The sequence below is a fragment of the Schistosoma haematobium genome, chromosome 2 (assembly GCF_000699445.3).
Source record: "Schistosoma haematobium chromosome 2, whole genome shotgun sequence".
Classification (NCBI taxonomy): Eukaryota; Metazoa; Platyhelminthes; class Trematoda; order Strigeidida; family Schistosomatidae; genus Schistosoma; species Schistosoma haematobium.
Window position 1 is genome coordinate 28,987,583 of NC_067197.1, and position 22,278 is coordinate 29,009,860.

Below are 22,278 nucleotides of genomic sequence, written 5' to 3' on the forward strand. Positions count from 1 at the left end.
TTTAGTCGACTTGCAACAAGACTTGAGGGTCCCTGATTCAATCCCCGATAGGATTGTAAGTAAAAATTGCTAGGAAACTGCAACTAGGACAACACAGTTGTCTGGTTATTCTTGATTTTTAACAGTTATCCGTATGACAGTAACAGGCGATCAAAATTATTCAAAAATTATGAGCAATATGTTTCATTTGATCGATTTAAACACCTGAAACAGCGTTTCCTGAGCCGTATATGTGTATGTGGAAAAGATTGAAATTCGAATACATAAATTAAGTTGAATGGGAATTATCTACAATGAATATTTAAGGAACTCACATCGTTAAGGAAGGTTGTTATTTGGAATCTATCACAAGGCTAATTTTGGATGCTATCAAATAAAGTCGTTACCTGATCAAGAAAACAAGTATATATGAATAATAAGGGATTAATGTTGTTAGTCGGTTAGTGAGATACTCAACATGAAAGATGAAATTAGTGTTTATGAAAACTGAACTAGGCCTAAATCTGATTAGGTTGTACTTGATATTATAGAGGGATAGGACCATTGAGGAAAGATGTGCAGCTTCCATAAACATTTTGTTGCTGCCTAGTTTAAATATTTCGTAGATCAAGCTAGGCAGTTTTCTAATAACTTGATGCTTTTATGATTAGAATTAAAAGAATGGTTCAGTGATGAAAACAATTAACTATCCGACTGTAATTTTAAAATCTAATGCACTCTATTAAATTCTAAATAGATCTGAACATGACTACCGAATCACCATGATTAGAGGCTGTCTCATGGTTTATTTTTATTCGTTCTAGAATGATTTAGTATTCATAAGTAATTGTGAATTAAACTAAAATGATGTCATTAATTTTTTTCAGGCATGAATAATTAGGTTGTGTAATAGATACTGATACGTGAAAACTATTGTATTCTGACCTTGTAACTAATCTCGGGAATTGCATAGTTCATATGTGTGAACATAGATAAACGACAATCAGAAATTCTTGTGATTATTATCACTGACTGTTATGATTTCAAACTAAAGGACAAGGAAAAGAATTAACGACAAATTGCATGTGTGAGGCTAAGTTCATGAAAGTCGAAAATTCGGAAGTGATATGAAGTTTACTCAGAATCACCTGCTAACAACTAATATCAATGTTCGGTCAACTTATCAAGACAAGACAAAAAACCGTACACTAATTTACCACTGAAAAACAATCAATGTTATACTTGAGTAAACCTGAGTGCTGATTGGTTTCTATCTGTCAACATAAAATGTAGCTACTATTTTAAGTGACTCAATATAATATGTACCGAGATATGATATTAAGTTCAGGGCTTCCCACTAACTGTCGACAAACAACCTTACAAAGCAAACACAGAGAGTGATTAAACAGCACCTCAAAGTATGAATATAGTAAGCGTCTTTTAACTATGTGGGTAAACCTGCTATACATTAGAACTAAACAATACTTACATAAGAATAATTGCACAACCTTGGTATGTGAGTAGACCTCCAAACAATTTCTAGTCTACATATTGCACCACATACTAAATATCATGTAACCATAGTGAACAGTACGGGAGATAAACATATACTAATCTTTAACTTTTTAGTTGGTAGTTAGTAGTTACATAAGTTTCGGGTCTTACGAAAAAATAGCCAAGCATTCATTCACTTATTTTATATAGGAAACAGGTTAGTGTTAAAATACCAAGTGTCTAACTTGATTTTTTTTTCACTTGGCCAGCTCCACAGATTGTCTTCTTCAATGATGATAGTCGTAATCAACTGATTATAATGAAATCGATTAAAGAAAATAAAATTTCTTGACATTTTTTGTTTATTAATATGCAGAATAACAAACCCAATAGGAAGGATAGAAAAACAATGGGAAGTTATAGGGAATGAAGAAATGACGAATAAACACACAAGGTCATATAAATAATAATAAAAGTATTGAATTGTTATTATGATCAATGCTGAATCACCACTGTTGTTTCTTGTTGTATACTTTTGGATAAGAAAAAAGGCAAATTCATTTGTTAATCGACAAAAAATGGAATGTTAATTACATAAGTTTATATTTATCAAAGTATGCTGTACACTACAACAATTTATGTAAGAATGCATACATTCAAATAGTGGGTAAACCATTCGGCTTAAAACAGTTGGTTCTCAAGTTCGAGCCCTGCCGTACTTGGTAAATGAGTTATATTATTATTATTATCATTGAAATAGACACTTCTGATTTTACGAAGTCGAAGTGCAGACCATAGCAACATATAAAAACCTGGCATATAAGTCACTTTACATCAAGTGATGAAACTTTAGTGTAGGTAAATTTTTCAAAGAAGTAGGAATGCTATGAGCTCAGGAATGTAGGAATCTTAGGTTGGATTTAAGAAAATCCAGAAACACACAGATGAGGAAATGTATACTAAGTCGATTTACCTTCTAAGCAATAAAAGATTGTTCACTGACATACATTACCAATGGTTCAATGTGAATTCCATGTACATATAGAGTATGTATTAATATTTACATTGTCACCTTCTCCAAGAACTATATATTTTTGGGGGATCAACTAATGCGCTTATCTTTTTTGGATAATTAACTTCCAATCATCGATTAAACCAATCCCATCGAATTTGTCTTGGGCAAACTGGTATTAGATAGCATACGCAACTAGATTTTCAAGTAGTAGGTCAAGGTTACGTAACTCCAATTATTCACGTATAATTTCCCTCCCTCAATAAATTATGTTATAAAAGTAGACAAGTTAATTAATATTGAAGTGATAATTTATATGTTGATTACTAAACAAATTCTACTATTATTTGGAATGAAACAAAAAACAATTATAAATTGATAGTTTAAAAAATCGAGAGTATCTCAGATGAAATCAATGACCTTGAGCTTATTTGTTACATTTAACAGGAAGAGTGCAGTGTTAGGATACAATCCCAACAAAGTATTTTCCATTAATATGTGATAATAATCACAAATAAACGGCATGAATGGTTATGACACGATATATGTATGGACAAGATTTAAATTACAACTATTATCCTTACAAAAAAGTAGTTTGTCTAGCAAACAACATTATAATGATAATATGATTGATGAAGATATTATACATACAAATATAAAAATGTTATGATAAACGCAACAAATAGACAAACTAAGGTCAGAACACAGAAATATTAAAAAAACTGATGCCAATAACTGGGTTAAAATCTTTAAAAAAAAAACAGAACGAAGCATATAAATAAGGTAGTAAGTGCTAACGAAAACAACAACAGTACAATGAATAACAAGTCAGACAGAATTTGAGGGAAGTAAACAACCTAACCCAAGACAATATACCATAGGGAATAGTGGGTGTTATTTTGTTTTACAGGAAATACATCATCATCAGACAACGTGACTTAGTGGAAATGGATTTTATCCCATTATTACACAACATATTAATCATCATATATCTAATATTAGTGCTATAAGCGAACTAAGACAAACTGCATTACATGTAACATAGATAAAATAGGACATAAATAAAGTAACAACAGGTTTTAAGAAAATGATTATCCATATATACATACTTTACAGAAACTAATAGAATTTAATTCGCTTATACAAGAAACTTACTGAATGGTTTGAAATTGAAGCTGTTTACTGATTAAAGGTAAAAGAAAAAGACAGAAAGACCTTTTTTGAATGCACACATAGCAGTAGGATCCTAATAGAACTTACAGTGGTAGTTGGATTACAAGTGTTTGCAGACTATTTATATTAAAACATTTGTTATTTTAAAAGATTTAATGAACATAGATTGTGATTTCTGTTTGACTGAAAATCTAAGGAAAAGAACACTAAATCAACAGTGGACCACTGATTAACTGGAGGAGAAAAATTATGATCATCACATCTCAATATATATATACTAGTTTAAATTTACTATCATGTGTACCAAAAACATCAAATGTTCGAGTTGCAATAGAATCTGTTTTTATTTTATCAATACTAAGGAATCGCAAAAAGATATTCCAAAGAGAATAAACTGATTATTCCTGTGATAAAGTCAACCTAAATCATTAAATCAACGTGGCAAAATATATTCAATAATCGTAGCAGTGAGTTTAATTACGAAAATCAATCGTATACATAAGCCATTACAATACAGCTTAATATACAGAGAGTAAAATGGTGTTTATCTTGGTAAATTATTCTAAATGTATCTACAGAGAAAATAATGCAATGTCATGTTGAATATTTTTTATCAAAGCATAATTAGACATTCAGTTATACGCAAAGTAAAACTTGGTACATATGTGAATCGGTTCAAGCTGTTCATGTTCTTTTATATCAAAAGATTAAAAGGGAAATTAAGATAATATATTTTCATCTCCACATCCATAACCTAATTGACTGAGTTTTTGTGATTTACAACGTTATTCATATGTCAAAGCAGAACGAACATCTCATCTCTAGTTGTACATGAATAATTATGATGTTCATAATGTTTATGAGTTTTATTGTTTAAAACAAACCTGCATCATTAAGATCAATTATCTACGAGTGATACATAGTACGTTAATTTATTCACACACTAAATATGTATGGGTTAAGGTATAATAAGTGAACTGGATCTTTTAACTAATCACATTCTACGTACATTCAATGTATTAATTATACGGCACACAATTAACGTACATCTAGTAATAGTTTCTTCCATTAAAAAAAGCAACTAATATTGTAGGCGTACGGAGAAAAAAGGAGACCGAATGAAGCAACAACCCTTACAATGGAATACAATATAAATTTTAATAGTTTTCTTTATTAACAAATAAAATGAACACCAGTATGGAGTTTTTAAAAAAATAATTAAACAAACGAACAACGACCTTTGTAAAATTGTGCACAATAACCGTATTAGGAGAACAAAAACAACAGGGTGTAACATTACTAAAAGAAAAAAGTGTGAGCAGTTGTTTATCAACCTAGTAAGCATTAATTCATTAAGATTTATCACTGAAACAAATTAGTGAAGATGATGACCGTATACAAAAACATCAGTACTAAGAAAATTAAAATACTGAACCTTGGGTTTATTTTATTTTTTAAAAAGACTAACATTTCATAACAATTTACTTGTTTAGTATGCAATCAATTACTAGACTGATAACAAATGAAGGGTACGATTATTTGTACTGACACTGTCACTGAAGAGCAAGTTGTATTATAGCTCAGTGGTTTGCATCATTTGTACGAATCCAACTTTACCTACCCCGATTTAAAGTAGCCATGCAATACCACTGACAAATTACTACCACATGTTAAAATAAACGAGACTATTGTCTATAAATGTTTGCAAAGTGAAAAATTTGTTTGAGGCAGCCTGTTTGAATATTTGGGCTACCCGTTCCTGCCATCTGGATATTTAAACAAGTTATCTCTTTTCTTGTTTGTTCTAACACATCATTATGCCCATTAGTCGCATAACCTATTTAGGAGCGTTTGTGACAAGTTTACGACATTTCGCTGTACAAGTTACAAGAGTCCAATCAGAGACATCGTGGTTGTTGGCAATATGCATCGAAAAGAATATATATTATTCAAATGTCGATTCCCAAACTGCTAACATCTAACTGGTGACTACTCAATATTTATCGTCAGGATCGATCAAGAAATAAGAAAAGGAAACTTGTTGAAATACTTTATGTTGAGAATTCTAGATTGTACCAGAAATATAATTTTGAATAAAGCCAATAATAATAATAATGTGATGATTCTGTTACGTAATTTGAAATCAAACACAATGCAAAAAACAACGAACAAAAGTACACAGCATCCCTCATGCTTATTTTCTAACCTCACAATAATCAAAAAGACACGGGGAATTCACTAAGTTTTTTGTAGCTTACGATAAATGACAAGGTAGTATGATGAAATATATCACTATTTATACAAAAACTTGAGTTATGTTAGATAAACATATACTGACGATATGAATTTAACGTAACCACATTTCATATAACAGGTTTCATAATAATGATTTAAAAATCCCCTATTTGAATGATTCTGGCAAAACATTTTATGAAAATATTACGTTTCTTAACTAGAATATAAGTGTAGCATCAAGATATAAGTATATATTCTCAATAATTATTATAAAAAGATAGTATAAATATTGAAATTCCCTTCAATTGTATAAAGCCTAAGATTTTTATGGCGGAAACTTTTCATTCACTTTTTAATACAGCATGATAACTATTTCTTAAAACTTTGTATTTTCAATGTCTATATTTGAAATTTACCACGAATTTTTTTATAAATATTAATGAAATTAAACAAATTAATTTTTATAACACTTAAACATTTAAAATAATATAAACTTGTAGTATTAAATGTAGAGATAATTTGAAAATATAATTTTGCTACAAAATATATGTTAGAAAATTATTATTGGTGAAATAATAAGTTTACTATAGTTTATTGGTAAATAAAATAATTATTTCAATTCAAGTATTCAAAAATAACTTTTCAGATATTCTCATATTTCAATAAAGTGGATTGTATTTGTAACTGGTTGATCAGTGGATAGTGATCATTGTCATTTATGTCTAGTCCTTTTCGTGATGATAGAATTCTATCGATCAAGCTACAATATGGCTACTTGTCTAGGTGACTCAACATCAAATGAGCAGTGTTAAAATTTTAGGTGGCTGAAGGTAATCGATTGAAAACTCTGGACCTGGGTTTCGTGTTAATTGTCACTTGTCAGCAAGGAATACCTGAAACCCAGGAGGAACTGATAATTCCTGTAGGATTCGAACCCAAAAGAAACTTGGATGGTTTCGCGTTTACTACCTCCTACTACATAACCTCTCGGCACAACAGATTATAATTTTATGGATATGGGATGAACACATAAAAAGATTTAACTTGTATACAAATATTTTGAAAGCACTAATGATTTATGGTTAAAAAATAATGATAATAAAATACTTCAGACATATACTACTCACAAGTAATTAAGTAAGGACACAGTGAATTTCTCTTTAAATTGAGTAATTTAGAACTTTTACAAATAGATTTAACTGGTTGAGTCAGATTCCGAATGAAGAGTATTGACTTTTCACGAGAATTTTAATTTCCCTTGGTTTTAAATCAAATAAATTCAAATTATTACATTAGTGTTATGCTAACATATACCGTAGACATGACTGCTTCTGAGGCACACATTTAAAAAGTATGAAGTTAACTACGATTGATTTAATCAGTTCAACAAAAAACAAAGCTACATTTTTCTAAGGAAGTGACACGCAAACTGAATATCAAGTGTAAAACTTGAAAATTTACGATGTAGTATACGTTTCTCGATTAAAGAATATAGACTGATGAAAACATGTACATAAATGATTTTTGATTGAATAGATGTTCCTAGACTAAACGTGTATTAAAACCACAACTGAAAAACTGGAAACGAATCATTTTGGTAGACGTTGAGTGAATAGTTTGCAAATTGTGGCCATTCAAAATGAGTTAGAAACCATTGCACTTACTTGTACGTGTACTACTTAAGAAATATTTATTTGATTACGGAGGTCATGGACCGTGTTACTGTTGACACCCGATATAACTAGATCATGCATATTGAGCTGTGACTCTGCTGTAACCAGTTTTATTATGATTAGAAAATTCTATGGATTTATGCTACAGTGCCATCACTTAGCTTAATGATTCACCAACACTTCAGATGTTAACATAAAAAGATTTAGAATAGAAACTGTTAAGTTTATGGTATTAGTACACACGCGAACAGTTGGAAGGAAGAAAATTAAGATGTTTGAGGGTGTACTGCTACTATAACATTATAACTGACTGATCTCGTACGAAAATCGATACACATTAATTTCAAATATAATTTCTCGTACATTGAACTGTAATCCAATGGTTAGTGTTCCGTTTGCAACCATTAGATCACAGGTTTTCAGAGAAACTTTTGTTGACTCCGTCTGAAAACATGGTTGACCATCACTTACAGTTGAGTACAGAAACCTGAGAGATTTCTAATTTGAATTTAAGTATTATCAGCATCTGAGAAAGCTGATGTCACGTAATACAATACACAACCTAATATCTTAATTAACTAAACATAAATTCGAAAGTCAATAGCTTGTGATAACTTACTGAAGAAATAAGTTATATCAAATTGACATATGTTAGTGTTAGTAACAACCTTAAAACACATATGTGACAATTATACATGGTCGAAAAATGGTCTACATACATACAGGGATGAGTTATGCATGCATCATGTATACCTCTACACGCTCAAACATGTATACATACATATCACTTCTAAGGTCATATACAAAAACTACCATCTATTGATTTGACATCACGAGGTCGTCACAAAGAGATACTACCATCATCTCTAATATCATGTGATTCGACAGTATACACACTTATTTCAGAGTGATATTTTTTTATAGTTTTGGAAAAAAACCAATTTTTCTTAAGAAGAAACCGTTTTAACAAAAATCAACAAATACTAATTCCGTTTGCAAACTGGACTAAGTATATTAAACGTTAAAAATAATTCCGAAAAGCAGTGTATCCAACGCTGTTATCCACTTGATGAGTAGAATGTTTTAAGTGTAAGAAAAATTTAGTTAGAAATTTCTATGTAAGCCATAGATGATTAGGACATTTTAACATAAATAATTATGCACTACGTTTGGTTGGTTAATATTTCCAGAGGTACAATAAAAACTATGTTGATGGTACATACAAAGTGTTAGAGAAATCTACAAAAATTAGTATATGAAGACCAGGTAATTAGCTGTGAACAGGCTATTACTGAATACTTGGTTAAGCATAAGCTTCTCTAAGTATAAGAGAAACTACTTTCTTATAACAGTATTGATAAGAACTATTAGGTAATTTAAACGTTCTACTTTACTTCGATGAAGCGATGAAGACTTGTGAAGACGGGGAAATTTATCACCAAATAAGAATGTCAGACATTCACTGGACAAACATATTTCAAAAGATAACTTATGAATTGATGGTTGAGGTCAATTCTCAATAACTGGTGATATCTTACATAATCAGACAGACAATGGGATTTAAAATATCCTTGATCAGATTGCTAGACATATATATAAGGAGTATTTTAAGTGATTATTTTGGTAAATTTAGGATTGCATTATACTACGCTGCAGATTAGTTTCCTAACCCTTATCTCAATAAACTTAAAACTGTATCAGATATATCTGGGTTATTTATGGTGTACACTTAATTAATTATTCAATCAAGTGGGGATTATTATCTCAGTTATATCGGCAACAACTATACAGAATGAACGAGTCATTAACCTCTAACTGAACCATGATTACTGAAAAGTATAAAGCCTAGAAGTTTACAGCTTACTAAGAATAACAATAAGACTATGGTTTAAGTTTATTTTTTTGCATCCGCCCCGCATTAATAAACAGTTTTTCCTAGCTCCTCCCCCCGTTTGCACTCTTTAAACCTGTTGCCCAATAATATTGGTAACTTTACAATCGTTTATCAATGTTTTGAGATAGATATAGAGGTCAAGAATTTGTGCAGTGATTAACTTGTCAACAAAAATCAACTCTAGTAATCGTGTTATCACCAATTTAGCTTCAAATTCAAACGCGGTTACAGCCAGAGATAATTTGTTGCTCAGAATGCTAAAGTTTTTATGCACATGGGCGAAAAAAATTGAGCAGCTAGACTTACACAGAACTTATTCCCATAATACTTGAACCAATCACTATTTTATAACATTTATAGTCATACCCTTCAAACATATCGTTGGGGTTAAAGGAAATAAACCATGGTCGCATCGTTGTCAACTGTTCACTAATGATCGCCTCTATATAGTATAAATACCAAGATAATTATAATACCGAGATGCAGTTTTGCTAATTTCTGACGACCAAGTGTTAGATAATGAGAGCCGAAAAAGTTGTTGCTAATCGGGTTTAAGTTGACTGACGGAATAGCGTACTTTATACTTCTACTGACTAGAGGTATGTCTGAATCAAAGATTTATTTTAATGGAAGCTTTCTAGTCACTTACGAAAGAATAAATAAACAAGCACAATCATTACAGCGGATGACACTAGTGCTCGAATTTATGTATTTGACTAAGAGAAATGTCATCTTATTGATAAGTTAAAAATTCCAACGTGATAAACAGGCAAGTGATGATTGATAGCATCGTTACTGATTTCTGGAGAGAATCAGTTTTAGGAATAATAAGAGGCACTTTCTCACCTGTTGACCAACAAACTGTGCTTAATGTTGGGTAAAGGTATAGCTCCTCTATCAGGACAATGACTCGAAAATAGTCGGTCTTAATTACTTGTGTGAATCTACTTTTTAACAAATACACAAATCTCAATTGAATCACTTTTGAAAGCTCAGATGAAGCGAGTTAGAAAACTGTCAGCAGAAACTTAATGCTCCTAAAATTTTCGTAGATTGAAAACTGATACTGGATGATGTTTAACATGGTGGAAAGGAAACAGAGGGAGTAAGTCTGAAGAGAGAGGATCATGAGCAATGATAAGTGACAGAATCAAATGTAATTATGTAATAAGGGTTTAAAGCTATTATAAAGATAGAATTATTCACTCAATATTACTACCATACACGAGTCATGCTTTCAAGATATCTATGACCAAGTAAAGCTGGTCAAAACTGTCGCAACAAATGTAAACCTCCTGGTTGTGATGAGCACTATAGCCATAATCAATAGTTGCAAGTTTTAGGTGGGATGGCTCAACAGGTGCTTTTAATCTTAGATGTGAATACTGTACAATTAAATACGCTTGATTTTCCAACTTCGCCTGTTATTCTGATTTTATCTATTACCTTTTAGTTATTGCTGATACGATTTTCATTTCTTGTCATTTCCCCTAGTTAGTTGTACTGGTACGAAATGTGACAAATTCGAGTGATAGCTATGTGTGTTAGGACCATAGTTGTCCATATTTCTTCTCATTTAAAGGAATGAATTTTTCTTATGAACCCAACATGAAATAAATGAGAGCAGGAGACTGAGAGAACACTAAATTTCAGTTTATTTCTAAACAATATATAAAGGTGTTAAACATTTTTGTTCGACCGGTTTGCTCACATGAGAACAAATATAAATGACCACACAAAACGTCACTTAGCAACAATACATATTTGTGTAATACAATACAAGACACGCCTATTATGTGAAGGTTAAATGATAATAACAGAATGTTGGAGCTTCAATAAGCGAAAAAAGTTTTAAACCTACGGTAGGTCGAAACTGATTAATTTAATCAATAGGATATTTGGTTTGGTTAATTAAAAAACAAACTACATGAAGTAACTTCATTTATTAATGAGTACGATTATAAATTCACTACTAATTTATTGCATCAAGCTGATGATTACCTCTATTGGAACAATGAATACTTGTTAGAAGGGCCTAATATGATAGTACTTTGAACAGTACTTGACATTAAAGTTCATAAATTATGCTAAGTGCTATTAGGAAGTTGTTAACTGGATGTATCTTAATCAGAGTGAGTATCAATGTTTGTGTTGATGTTTACTATGGCTTAATGGAATTATTTATTATTATTTACTTAAACACATAAACACTGGTACAAGGAGACATCAAACAGATATGCTCCACATAAATCATTCGATTTGTGTGAGGGCTGTGGTACTGCCCGGGTGCCCAAACCGAAGCAGGTAGTTTTCTTAGGCGGCCACACCTCCAGCCCTTGACCTTAAGGTCTGATCCACAAGGCAGTGGATCAACGTCAGGAAATGCAGTTCCATGGTAGCCGGTGATCAACGATTGGTTCACACGCCATTTGTTCCTTCAGGATACTGGAGCCAATGTGCACCATTGGTCTGGAATCAGGGTTTCCCAAATTCCCTAGGTGGACTCTCCGTGGCTAATCAGTCCTAAGAAAAGATTTTATTCAATGAATTTAGCCCAGAGGTAAACAAAACAGAAAACAACAATAAGTAGACAGGTTATCGGGACTGCAAATGATATGTGAAATACGGACAGTATTCACTAAATTAAATACATATATATTGAGGTCACGAAAAAACGTTTGCGTGCAAGACCAACGGTAGCAGGTTTGATTCTCAGTAGTGAGGTCGTGAATGTGCACTGTCGAGAAGTCCCATATTAGCACGAAACAGTCGTCCAGTGTTTTCAGGTTCTCAATCGTGGTCCAACTGAGATCAGTTCGTGATTTCAATAATAATTCAACAATATTTACAAACTCCATACAAATATATATATGACTATCATATCAAGGAAATAGTACTGTCACCACAATCACTCATGAATACTGTTAAAGGTAATCTTATTCGCCAGTACCGTTCATACACTTTATAATCCTGTTTTTATGTAGGAGCGTTTAGTAAATATGAATTGCATAATGTGTTTCGTGAATCTATATTATTCTAGAGTTCAATGGTTGACCAATGATATACACTCTCAATATATGAACGCTAGGACTATTCGGATTATAAGAAAGAAAAGCGATTACAAAAGCACAAAAACATAGATAGTTTGGTTCAGGGAGTGAAAAAAACATTTTATTATTTTGCATATATTTTTATTAACCGTTCAAAACCATTTCGTCTTCAATTTTTCGGATTTTACTAGTACTACTGTTACAGTAGTGGAACAGTGGCTTAAAGTGTTCGGAATCCGGCCACTAGGTCCCAGGTTTGAACCCCGTTTTACCCTCTTCGGCCAAGGCAACCGGGTAGTATCAGTGACCCTCACACAGTGTGGCTCATATCTAAGTACATGGTGAATGAGTTAGTTTGTATATTGTTTTCGTATTGCTACAGTTATCAGCAATTTTGCATCTGAACTGCTGGATTTATCTTCATAATGTTTTTTGAGAATTATAACAATTGAGAACCATACGATATAAAATTAAGCCTTATTTAATTATTGTTTATTTGTCGCCTTGACTGCTTACTGTTTTGTCAGATTAATAATCTAAAAACACAATTTAAAAAAAGGTTCTTTTCTTTGAGCTTTAAGGTTTGGTCTTGGAGCTTTCACCGTTCTTCTGAACGATATCATCAGCACAAACTTCAGGTTTATCAACAATGTAATTGCCAGTTACACATATCAAGCAGCTTTTCACAATATCATCTGGTCCATCTAATTGAGTTAAGTAAAATGGTTTCGAATTAATATTCTAATGTAAACTATGTCACCAAATATGAGCTTCACATACATACAAATCAACACATGGAGGTGACGAAGAAGCAATGAATATGTATTTTTTCTTCGTACTAGTTCGAGATCAGGACCTACAGGTGTACCACAACAGCACAATACATTTCAGCTCCTGGATCTAAATGAGATGATTCATATTTTTAACTTCTGTCAACTAGACGTATAATGCATAATTTTTATATGATATCACCCATTGATTATCAATGGAATTCCAATGTGATTGAATCCACTACAGCTTTTCGAGAAGACAAACAGAAACATTTAGCTTACTACGGAGTATTTTAAAACTTGGTCTCTTGATATAAATTTCAATAAATCAAGAACAATAACATTTAGAAAATGCTATGGAATATGTATTCGAATGAAATCAGTTGTCAGTCACTCTTAGCCCTGAGTAACATAACTCATATTCGACACCATATTATCTTTCCATTTTATAACCGACTTAGCTTAAGTCAATACGTATATTATACTTATGTATTACTAACTGGTACTTATTTTTGAATTGTATAATCATTTAATCTAAACTCCATGATCTACTGTTTCTATTATAATCGATATCTCAGACTTCTCAATTTTGCATGTGATATTCATTTGTAATATCTTGTTCAATCGTTTTAAATTTAATTAGATTATTCTAATTTTTGTTACACTATGTCAATACGTGTCTACATTAACTTATGACCAACGTTATTGTTAAACTACATTTTTGACTTTTTTTATATTTAGCAAGTGTAAGCAACTAACGAGAAGTTAATGAAATACCAATGAATTTATCATAATTTATTTTTTTGTACTCAGTTCATCACAATCCTTGATTATAACAAATTATTAAATCAGTTATAAAATGATCAACTGAAATTATAGCAATTAGTTAGTAGTACCATAAATTTTACTTTCTAAAATGAAATCTTTCTGGGGATATTGTTAATAATATTATAAACGGATCAATGAGAATCAATCATTTTGATTTGACTATCAAAATTAATTTAAGGAAATAAAACAATTTTGAACTAATACATTATGACATAAATATTAGATTAACTTTCCATTTACTGAATATCTCGACAAAAATAACTAAAGACAAGATAAGAGAGAGAAAAATATTTTTTTTTACGAATTTGTTAGACATGCAAAAAAGACACCATTAATCAACTATATGATCGTTCATTTATCATTATTAGGGGAAATTAACACCAAAATTATGATGTATTACAATAAAATGAAATAGAATAGGTCAATACCTTTATTCCTATGAAAAACTGTCACCCTATAAAACTTAAAATGAAAGTCATCCAATTCAGAAATAGGTTTTTTCGGAAAATAAAATTGAAAACAAAAAAACGGAAACTGTGAAATAATTAGCGATTTAAAACAATTATTATCAGTATAATGTTGTGGAGATTGTTGGATCTTTTTTTGAGATCGTGAACTGACCAATATTAGACCACCACTGAGAAACTTGGAAGTACTGAAGATCTGTTTTGTGCTAGTACGGGACTTCTAAATAGTGCACATCTACGACTCTGTAATTCTGAGGAGTTCCATACTAGCACAAAACAGATGTCCAATGCTTCCAGGTTTTCAATGGTGGTCTAACATTGATCGATTCATGATTTCAATAAGAAAATTATTGATTAAGTAAACATTTATAAGGATAATTGTTTAATAAATGAAAAATATTATGTATAATAAAAAACCGAATTAATCATAGTTTTTCTTCAATGCACTCTAATCAAAGCTACAACTCTAATAAATATCGTTAGGAGTTAGCTTACATGTGTACAATACATACAATAGCTTAACATATGTACTTTATCTAATTTACACAATGATTTTGTCATATTAGCTAATTGAAATTCAATTGTAAATATAAACGAACATGAAATCTCTTTTCATTTATTTATAATCATTAATCTAGTCAATTTTTATGCATGTTGCAAGTAGAAAAGTTCAGGCATGACATAATAAGTTTGTTGTATTTCCAATGTATAATTAATGGTGATAAATTATAAAGAAAATGATCGATAACTTAACAGATGAAAAACCATAAACTAGAGTGGAATATCGCAATTAACTTAAACAATGAGATTTATAAAAACATAATTGTTTATTGGAAATGAAAAAGAAATTGGGACTCTTTTTTCAAGTGAATTTTCAAATTAAGTTTGGTGTATATTTTCAGTAGTAAAGAGAGTAAACATTAAAACAATAGAAATGAGTTAAAATTTGGCGAATGATTGTTTGAGAATCTTAGATTTAAGTTTTTGGCAGACTCAAACATGTTTTATGAATGTTATCTAAGTGGCTTTACCGCTGCGTACTCCGTCTACCGACACTAGGACTTAGTGTAAATGAGAGACGTAGTAAACCTACAGTATAGAGATGTGGAGTCAAAGGTAACTGTATAGGACCAACATATATTTGTCCATCGAGACTCTCTGGTTAGGATCTAAGATATCATGAAATTCTGTAGTTTAAGGCATTATCAGAAGAGACTCAAAACAAAAGCCAGTGAGAATCTTAAACTACATTCTTCATAAAATATAAGCATCTTAACTAAAAGAAATTCGTCTCGGTTGTATTTTCAATTGAACCGTATCTTTAACTAAATACTATGATTTATTAATGATTGATTATACTAATTTTCTCTTTTTTGTCTTTACAATGTTATCATTCCAGTTTGTTTGGAAGATTTTTCTGGTGTTCTGTTATACCAAGATTTTCCACGTTGTAAATAAATAAAAACTACAACAGAATTCTGACTGAATTCCAAAAGAAGCATGTTTTTCTTAATTTACAAATGCATCTGGTTAACTAATGTCTAATACTGTGCAACATAAAACTAAACGCAAAAATTAAGAAATATTTTCAGTATGGGGTTGTGGAGATAGTTGAAATTTCATCGATGGATGCCGGGTCAGTGGTCTATAGGTTGGGTATTCGCGCACGAGACCGAAGGTCCCAGGTTTGATTCTCAGTAGTGAGGTCGTGAATGTGCACTGTCGAGAAGTCCCATATTAGCACGAAACAGTCGTCCAGTGTTTTCAGGTTCTCAATCGTGGTCCAACTGAGATCAGTTCGTGATTTCAATAATAATTCAACAATATTTACAAACTCCATACAAATATATATATGACTATCATATCAAGGAAATAGTACTGTCACCACAATCACTCATGAATACTGTTAAAGGTAATCTTATTCGCCAGTACCGTTCATACACTTTATAATCCTGTTTTTATGTAGGAGCGTTTAGCAAATATGAGTCCCATACTACGATGAAACGGCCTTCCAGTGCTTACATTTTTTAATGGTGTTCAAAATTAGATCGGTTCATAATTTCAATGAAGTTAAACGATATATTGAAAGTACTAAATATTGAATAAAATAGTCATTTCGAATTCGTGTACGAAGATTGAAATTATGTAAATTTTCAGCCCAAGATCATTTAGGTAGTGTTATATTTCCTGAGCTAGATGGTCTAATTCCTGGGTTTATATTGTTAGTTTAGACGACATCATTATTGCCTTCCGCATGAATTAGTCGCTGATGATGTTGTCGAAAAAGACAGTGAAAACTCTGCAATCGAATCACTTACTTCACAGAACACAACAGCATCAAGTCAGTCATGATCTACGTAGAGCCTGGGTCAAATGTACAGTAGCCAAAGTTGCCATACCACATTAGTGTGACAAGAAAAAATTATGAAGATGATGAACAACACCGTCGAACGATGAAAACGCTACTACTTGATCAACGTGTACTTTATTTACAGACGTTTCATAAAAAAATGCAAACTTTATTATTGTAGTAACTAAATAACCAGTTATATGAATCATTACTTAAATGATAAAAACTCACTATTTTGGGTTAAATAGGTTAGATTCATACAACAAAGATGAATGACTTGGTGATACTGTCACTGTTGTAGTACATGTTGTTGTAACTTGTGGAACTGAATTCGTTAAGGATAAAGAACTTGGGACCAAGTTTGCTTCACATATCGTTTTACTCACTGTGCATAATGGTGGGACAATTATTGGTGATCGTCTGTTACAGTAGTCTTTATCATATGGAACTGATGTTGTAATATTATTGGAAGTGTCAATGCCACTGTTCGAAGGATGAATATTGTTAACATGGATAGTAGAAGTATGAGAAAGTGGAGGAGGAGTAATACTACTGTATAGCTCACTGTCAACAGATTTTGAATACATCACAGAGTTAGATGAAAGTAAACATTTTATATTATCCATTTTAGAATCATTATTGTTATTATTACTATTGCTGGAATTCGGTGTTGTTACAACACAGTAGGATGAACGTCCACGTCGACTACGTCCACCTCTCATTCTATCTTCACGAACAGCTACAAAATTAAAAGGAGAATTAGAATAGGAGTGATTACCAGAACAATTAGTAATAATGTTAGTAGTATAGGTAGTAGCAACAACAGCAGTACCATGAACATTGTCAACAAGATTAGTGTGATTATCATAAACAATATGTGAAGAAAATAATGGAACTATATAACTAGGTGATAATGAATTTAATGATTCAGTATTAGATTGATTCTGTAGATGAGAAATATTATTGAAGAATTTATGTTGACTAGTATTTTTACTGTAAAATATTACATGATTCTCACAATGATTAGAATTCCACAAAGCTTTACATTTATCGTTATTATGATTATTATTACTATCTACATATACTAATTTTTCTACTGATTTATGATGAAATTTACTGTTGTCATCGTCATCATTATTCTCGTCAGTATTGAGAATAGAAGATTGTAAAGATTTATAAACATTGTTAGGGTATAACATTATGAGGAAGAAGATAGTATTAATGATGTGTCAACACATGGATTAAAACTAATTACTACAGAAAGAAATGGAATATAATGAATTTGAAGGTATATTATACCGATTGGTTGCATAATGTTTCACCTATTTATGTAGACATACACGTGTATATGAAATCATTTTTTATTAGTGTGAATAATTTTTTTTTCTTTTTACGTGAATAAGAGAGAAACAAAATTCACAAGGGATGAAAAATTGTCTGTCTACTCATATATAAACTCGTTCATTATACAGGTTCATCTATTTTTATTTTGTCACCTATAGTATAATGAATTCCCTGTTTAAAAAAAATACACAAATGCTTTCCACATTGTCACTCGACTAAAACAAGAACCACTACCATTATTAGTATACAACCGCTTGATTGATCGATTTGAAAATTTACTCTAATTTGTTTCGATCCTGAACGTGAATGAGTATATATCTGGTCATACTTGTACGCATTCATAAATATGACCTGATTTATTAATAACTTCCCTACAACTTATCTCAGTCAGTTACAACGGAGTTGATTTATTTATTTATTGTATAGGAAGAACAAATTAATCAACGTGCCGTGATGTGATTCTAATGTCGAATGAAAAAAGTTTTTTTCGGTTCTAAAAGATATACATTCACTTAAAAAGAAAACATGACACATTCTGAAACTCGTTACAAAATATACATACCAAACAGATCCGCTCAAGAAGTATATATTCCAACAAAGACTGGTCAAAAAACAACAACGTGTTAATACGAATCCTAGCAAATAGATATTATACCGATTGAATATGTTAATGCCTGTTTAGACTCTGTACCTCAGCGGATGCGTTGGCTAACAGTGACAAATACAGGGTACAAATCTCAGTCAATACTGTGATCAAAGTACATACAACTGACAAGCTCCAGATAGAACGAGAAGCGCTAGTCACAATCCATATACTCTGAAACTTGAAAAAGTATCCTTGGTGCTTGGAAGAGTCAATCACATGTGACGCAGAATCTGGCAAATATACATCAGTTCAAGTTTCCATTCCACATTAGCACAACGAGATGAAATCTTTAAGAAAAATCCCAGAGTAGTAGAATTAGTAACAGTATCTGCAATAATCGAGACGATTAAGTATAAGAAGGAAAGTGTGCGAGATTTCGCGATTCAGAATCTAGTGGAAAACAAAGAGTGGATACATCTCCGTCATTACGATCGATTGTGATCCATGTCAACCTACGTTTCTAACTACTGGCGACGATAATCGCGCGGACTATAATCAAATAGTCTGTAAGCATCTACCTGGTATTGTTTGAAAGAAATTTAGTTAGAAGCTTGATGTTTGTGCTCATAAGCGAACATTCTTAATCACTTTGGATTTGGGGAATTACATCTATGTATACCCATGAAAAATCCTAGCAATTAAGGTAGAAGGATAGGAAGGGGCGTTTAAATTTCTGGGCTAACTATTTTCCAACTCCGTAAATATTACAAAAATTTATATCGTTTTTTGATTGCTTTTGATCAACCGACTATTTATGTTAACCCTCTAATGTATTTAGGGGCTTTAATAAAATGTCTGCAGCCTATCGCAAAGATAAATACTAGTACATTCAGATGAGACCACCATGGTGGTCGGTGTACTTTCTTCGTCTTACGCTTTTTAGAAAAAACCAGGAAACAATCGCGCTGGAATTCATGTATCAGATATATTAAACGGTGAAAAGACATGCTATAGAACAAAAACTGATCAAAAACATTTGTGGGTGATGAGTGTCAACTAATCACTGTTGAAAAACTTTCTTAAATAAAATATTTGAAATATTAGTATATGAGACGGCTATAAAATGGAACATTCCTGAAATATTATACATCTGTGACGGAAATCCTTCACTGCCATCAAGCACATGGAATTGAATAACAAGGTTATGCACATAAATGTAGCTTTACCCGATTCGAGTACGTAATCCATTGTCGAATAAGTAGTACAAAATTAAGATCATCAAAATGGGAAAAAATACAAGAGATGAGACTAAAAAAGACCATGAAAGTTATAAATAACGGTATCTTGCACAGTTATCTATTCATTTTACAAATAAATGATGTTTACGCCCTATAAAACGGGAGCATAATCACGGATTTTTTAGCTTTAAATTATATATATACTAGATAGATGGATAGATAGTTCCAAGTTGATAAAAACAAATTGAGTTTTATTTACCAAATATGAAAAAAGGTCTTCATGAGCTTTTAGTACTTGTGTAATACAGTTTTATGGATACCAAGGAAGATAGTATACGTGGTTCACACCAAAACATTAGTAAACTAATGAAAACAGACAATTAGAAAACTCCTGCATGTACGTGTACAATGAAAGTAGCATTACTGACAACAGACTAAACTAGAACATCGAATTTTGACTCTAACCAACTTCATATATCTCAGCATACTGAGTCTAATATCAAGTTTCACTTTCAAGCAATAACCCAGAGTAAGCAAACAAAAGTGCAACTCAATAAATATATTATTACTGAATTGTATAGGGAATTTTGTAAACTAATACATAAAGGACTGGAACGGTAAAACAAAATCCAATGACACAACTAAGATATAGATTTCATTACGGCATTAGAAATATAGTTACATAAGTTAATTCCATAAGAACTAACGAGATTGAAACCAAGATAGCCTACAACATCCTACGCTACCGAAAAAATGACGATACATACATTGCGTAGCAGATCAACGTAACTAACAAACAAAGTCAGTCAGATGCAACGTAGGACCAGGCACATATGTGCATCGATCCAAGTTGACATACCTCATTAGTACAACAAGATGAACACCAAATTCATAGAACTAGTTACTTCAATAGCAGTAATATATAAAAGAAAGATTGTGTATAAGCATATAGTACAGGAAGAAAGAATTAGTTTGTAGAAATAAATGTATAAAGCAATTTTAATCTCACGGTTAAAGTGCAGACAAAGAGTGAATACGAAAACGCCATTGTGATCGATTATGTGCCATGTCACCCACAGTCTCCAACCATTGGTTACGATAGTCACATGGACCTCAACCAAATAGTCTGCATCTACCGACATGGACCAGAACAGAAGTTAGTGACTTCAACGACTGATGTCACGTTTTGGTTTGGCCGCCATAATGTTCTTCCAACCATCTCCAACACTGGTCAGCATTGCGCGTCGTGGTAATCGGTGTTCAGGCGTATGTAACACGTGGCCCAACTATTTCAGTCGATGAAGATTTACAACTTCATCAACTGATTTACCATCATTCCATAATACCTTGTGTCTAACCTCACTATTACTTACCCGGTGATCCCAGTAGATGCGAGCAATATTTCTAAGGCATCTGTGGTCAAATACTTGTAGCTTACGAGTACCTTCTACTGTTAATGGTCACGTTTCGCAGCCGTAAAGTAGAACAGTACGAACTGCCGCACAGAAATAAACAAATGAATCTTCCTTTGATTATATTAGGGGTATCCCTCGTTTTAACCAACACTGCTGTCATGATTAAAAAAAGTAAAACCTAGTCTAATGTACTTATTGCTCTTCAATTCTTCACCCTAATTTGACTTTAGAGATTGAGCAGTATCAACAGATAGTAAGAACACGAGTACGTATACCTGTGAATGATTAGTGAACTGAAACAATTACAACCCGTATCAGTGCCGCTTTTTAAATAATAGTTCTTGATATCCTGTGGATCAAACTATCAAGTCTACAGGTGCGCATAATAATTCAAAGATGTCGATAACTCGATAGATTGATGTTATATTTAATCAACTTTAGGCGTCTTTAATTCTTTTTAAAGCTTCGACTACAATCCTACATTGATCAGACACCACTACATGCATAAATTAATGTATGTTGCGTAACTGAAAAGCAAACGATGAAAGCAAATCGATTAAATGAACAATCAATCAGAAAAAAACACAAAGAAGACTCACCTTCTACCCGCATACCAACAATTAAGCACTTCTGAAATCGGCAATAAGCACATCTTTTCCTATGTAATCTATCAACAACACAATTTCCTTGTTCATTACAATGATATTCTTTCTTGTTTTGCACAGTACGTTTGAAAAATCCTTAATTTTATGAAAAAAGAGGAAAAATCA

The 22,278-nt window shown here is 31.8% G+C and overlaps 1 protein-coding gene across 1 annotated transcript in view; it reads right to left on the reverse strand.

Moving 5' to 3' along the window:
* Positions 1–22,278, reverse strand: part of NFKBIL1 (Nuclear factor of kappa light polypeptide protein enhancer in B-cells inhibitor-like 1) — an 80,026-nt gene that overhangs the window by 50,758 nt on the left and 6,990 nt on the right. Inside the window, exons 3-4 of the mRNA XM_012936568.3 lie at positions 22,108–22,248; positions 17,157–17,664 (exon numbers count right to left, since the gene is read on the reverse strand). Of these exons, the coding sequence (XP_012792022.3) occupies positions 17,157–17,664; positions 22,108–22,248 (649 nt within the window). The remainder of the gene's footprint in view (positions 1–17,156; positions 17,665–22,107; positions 22,249–22,278) is intronic.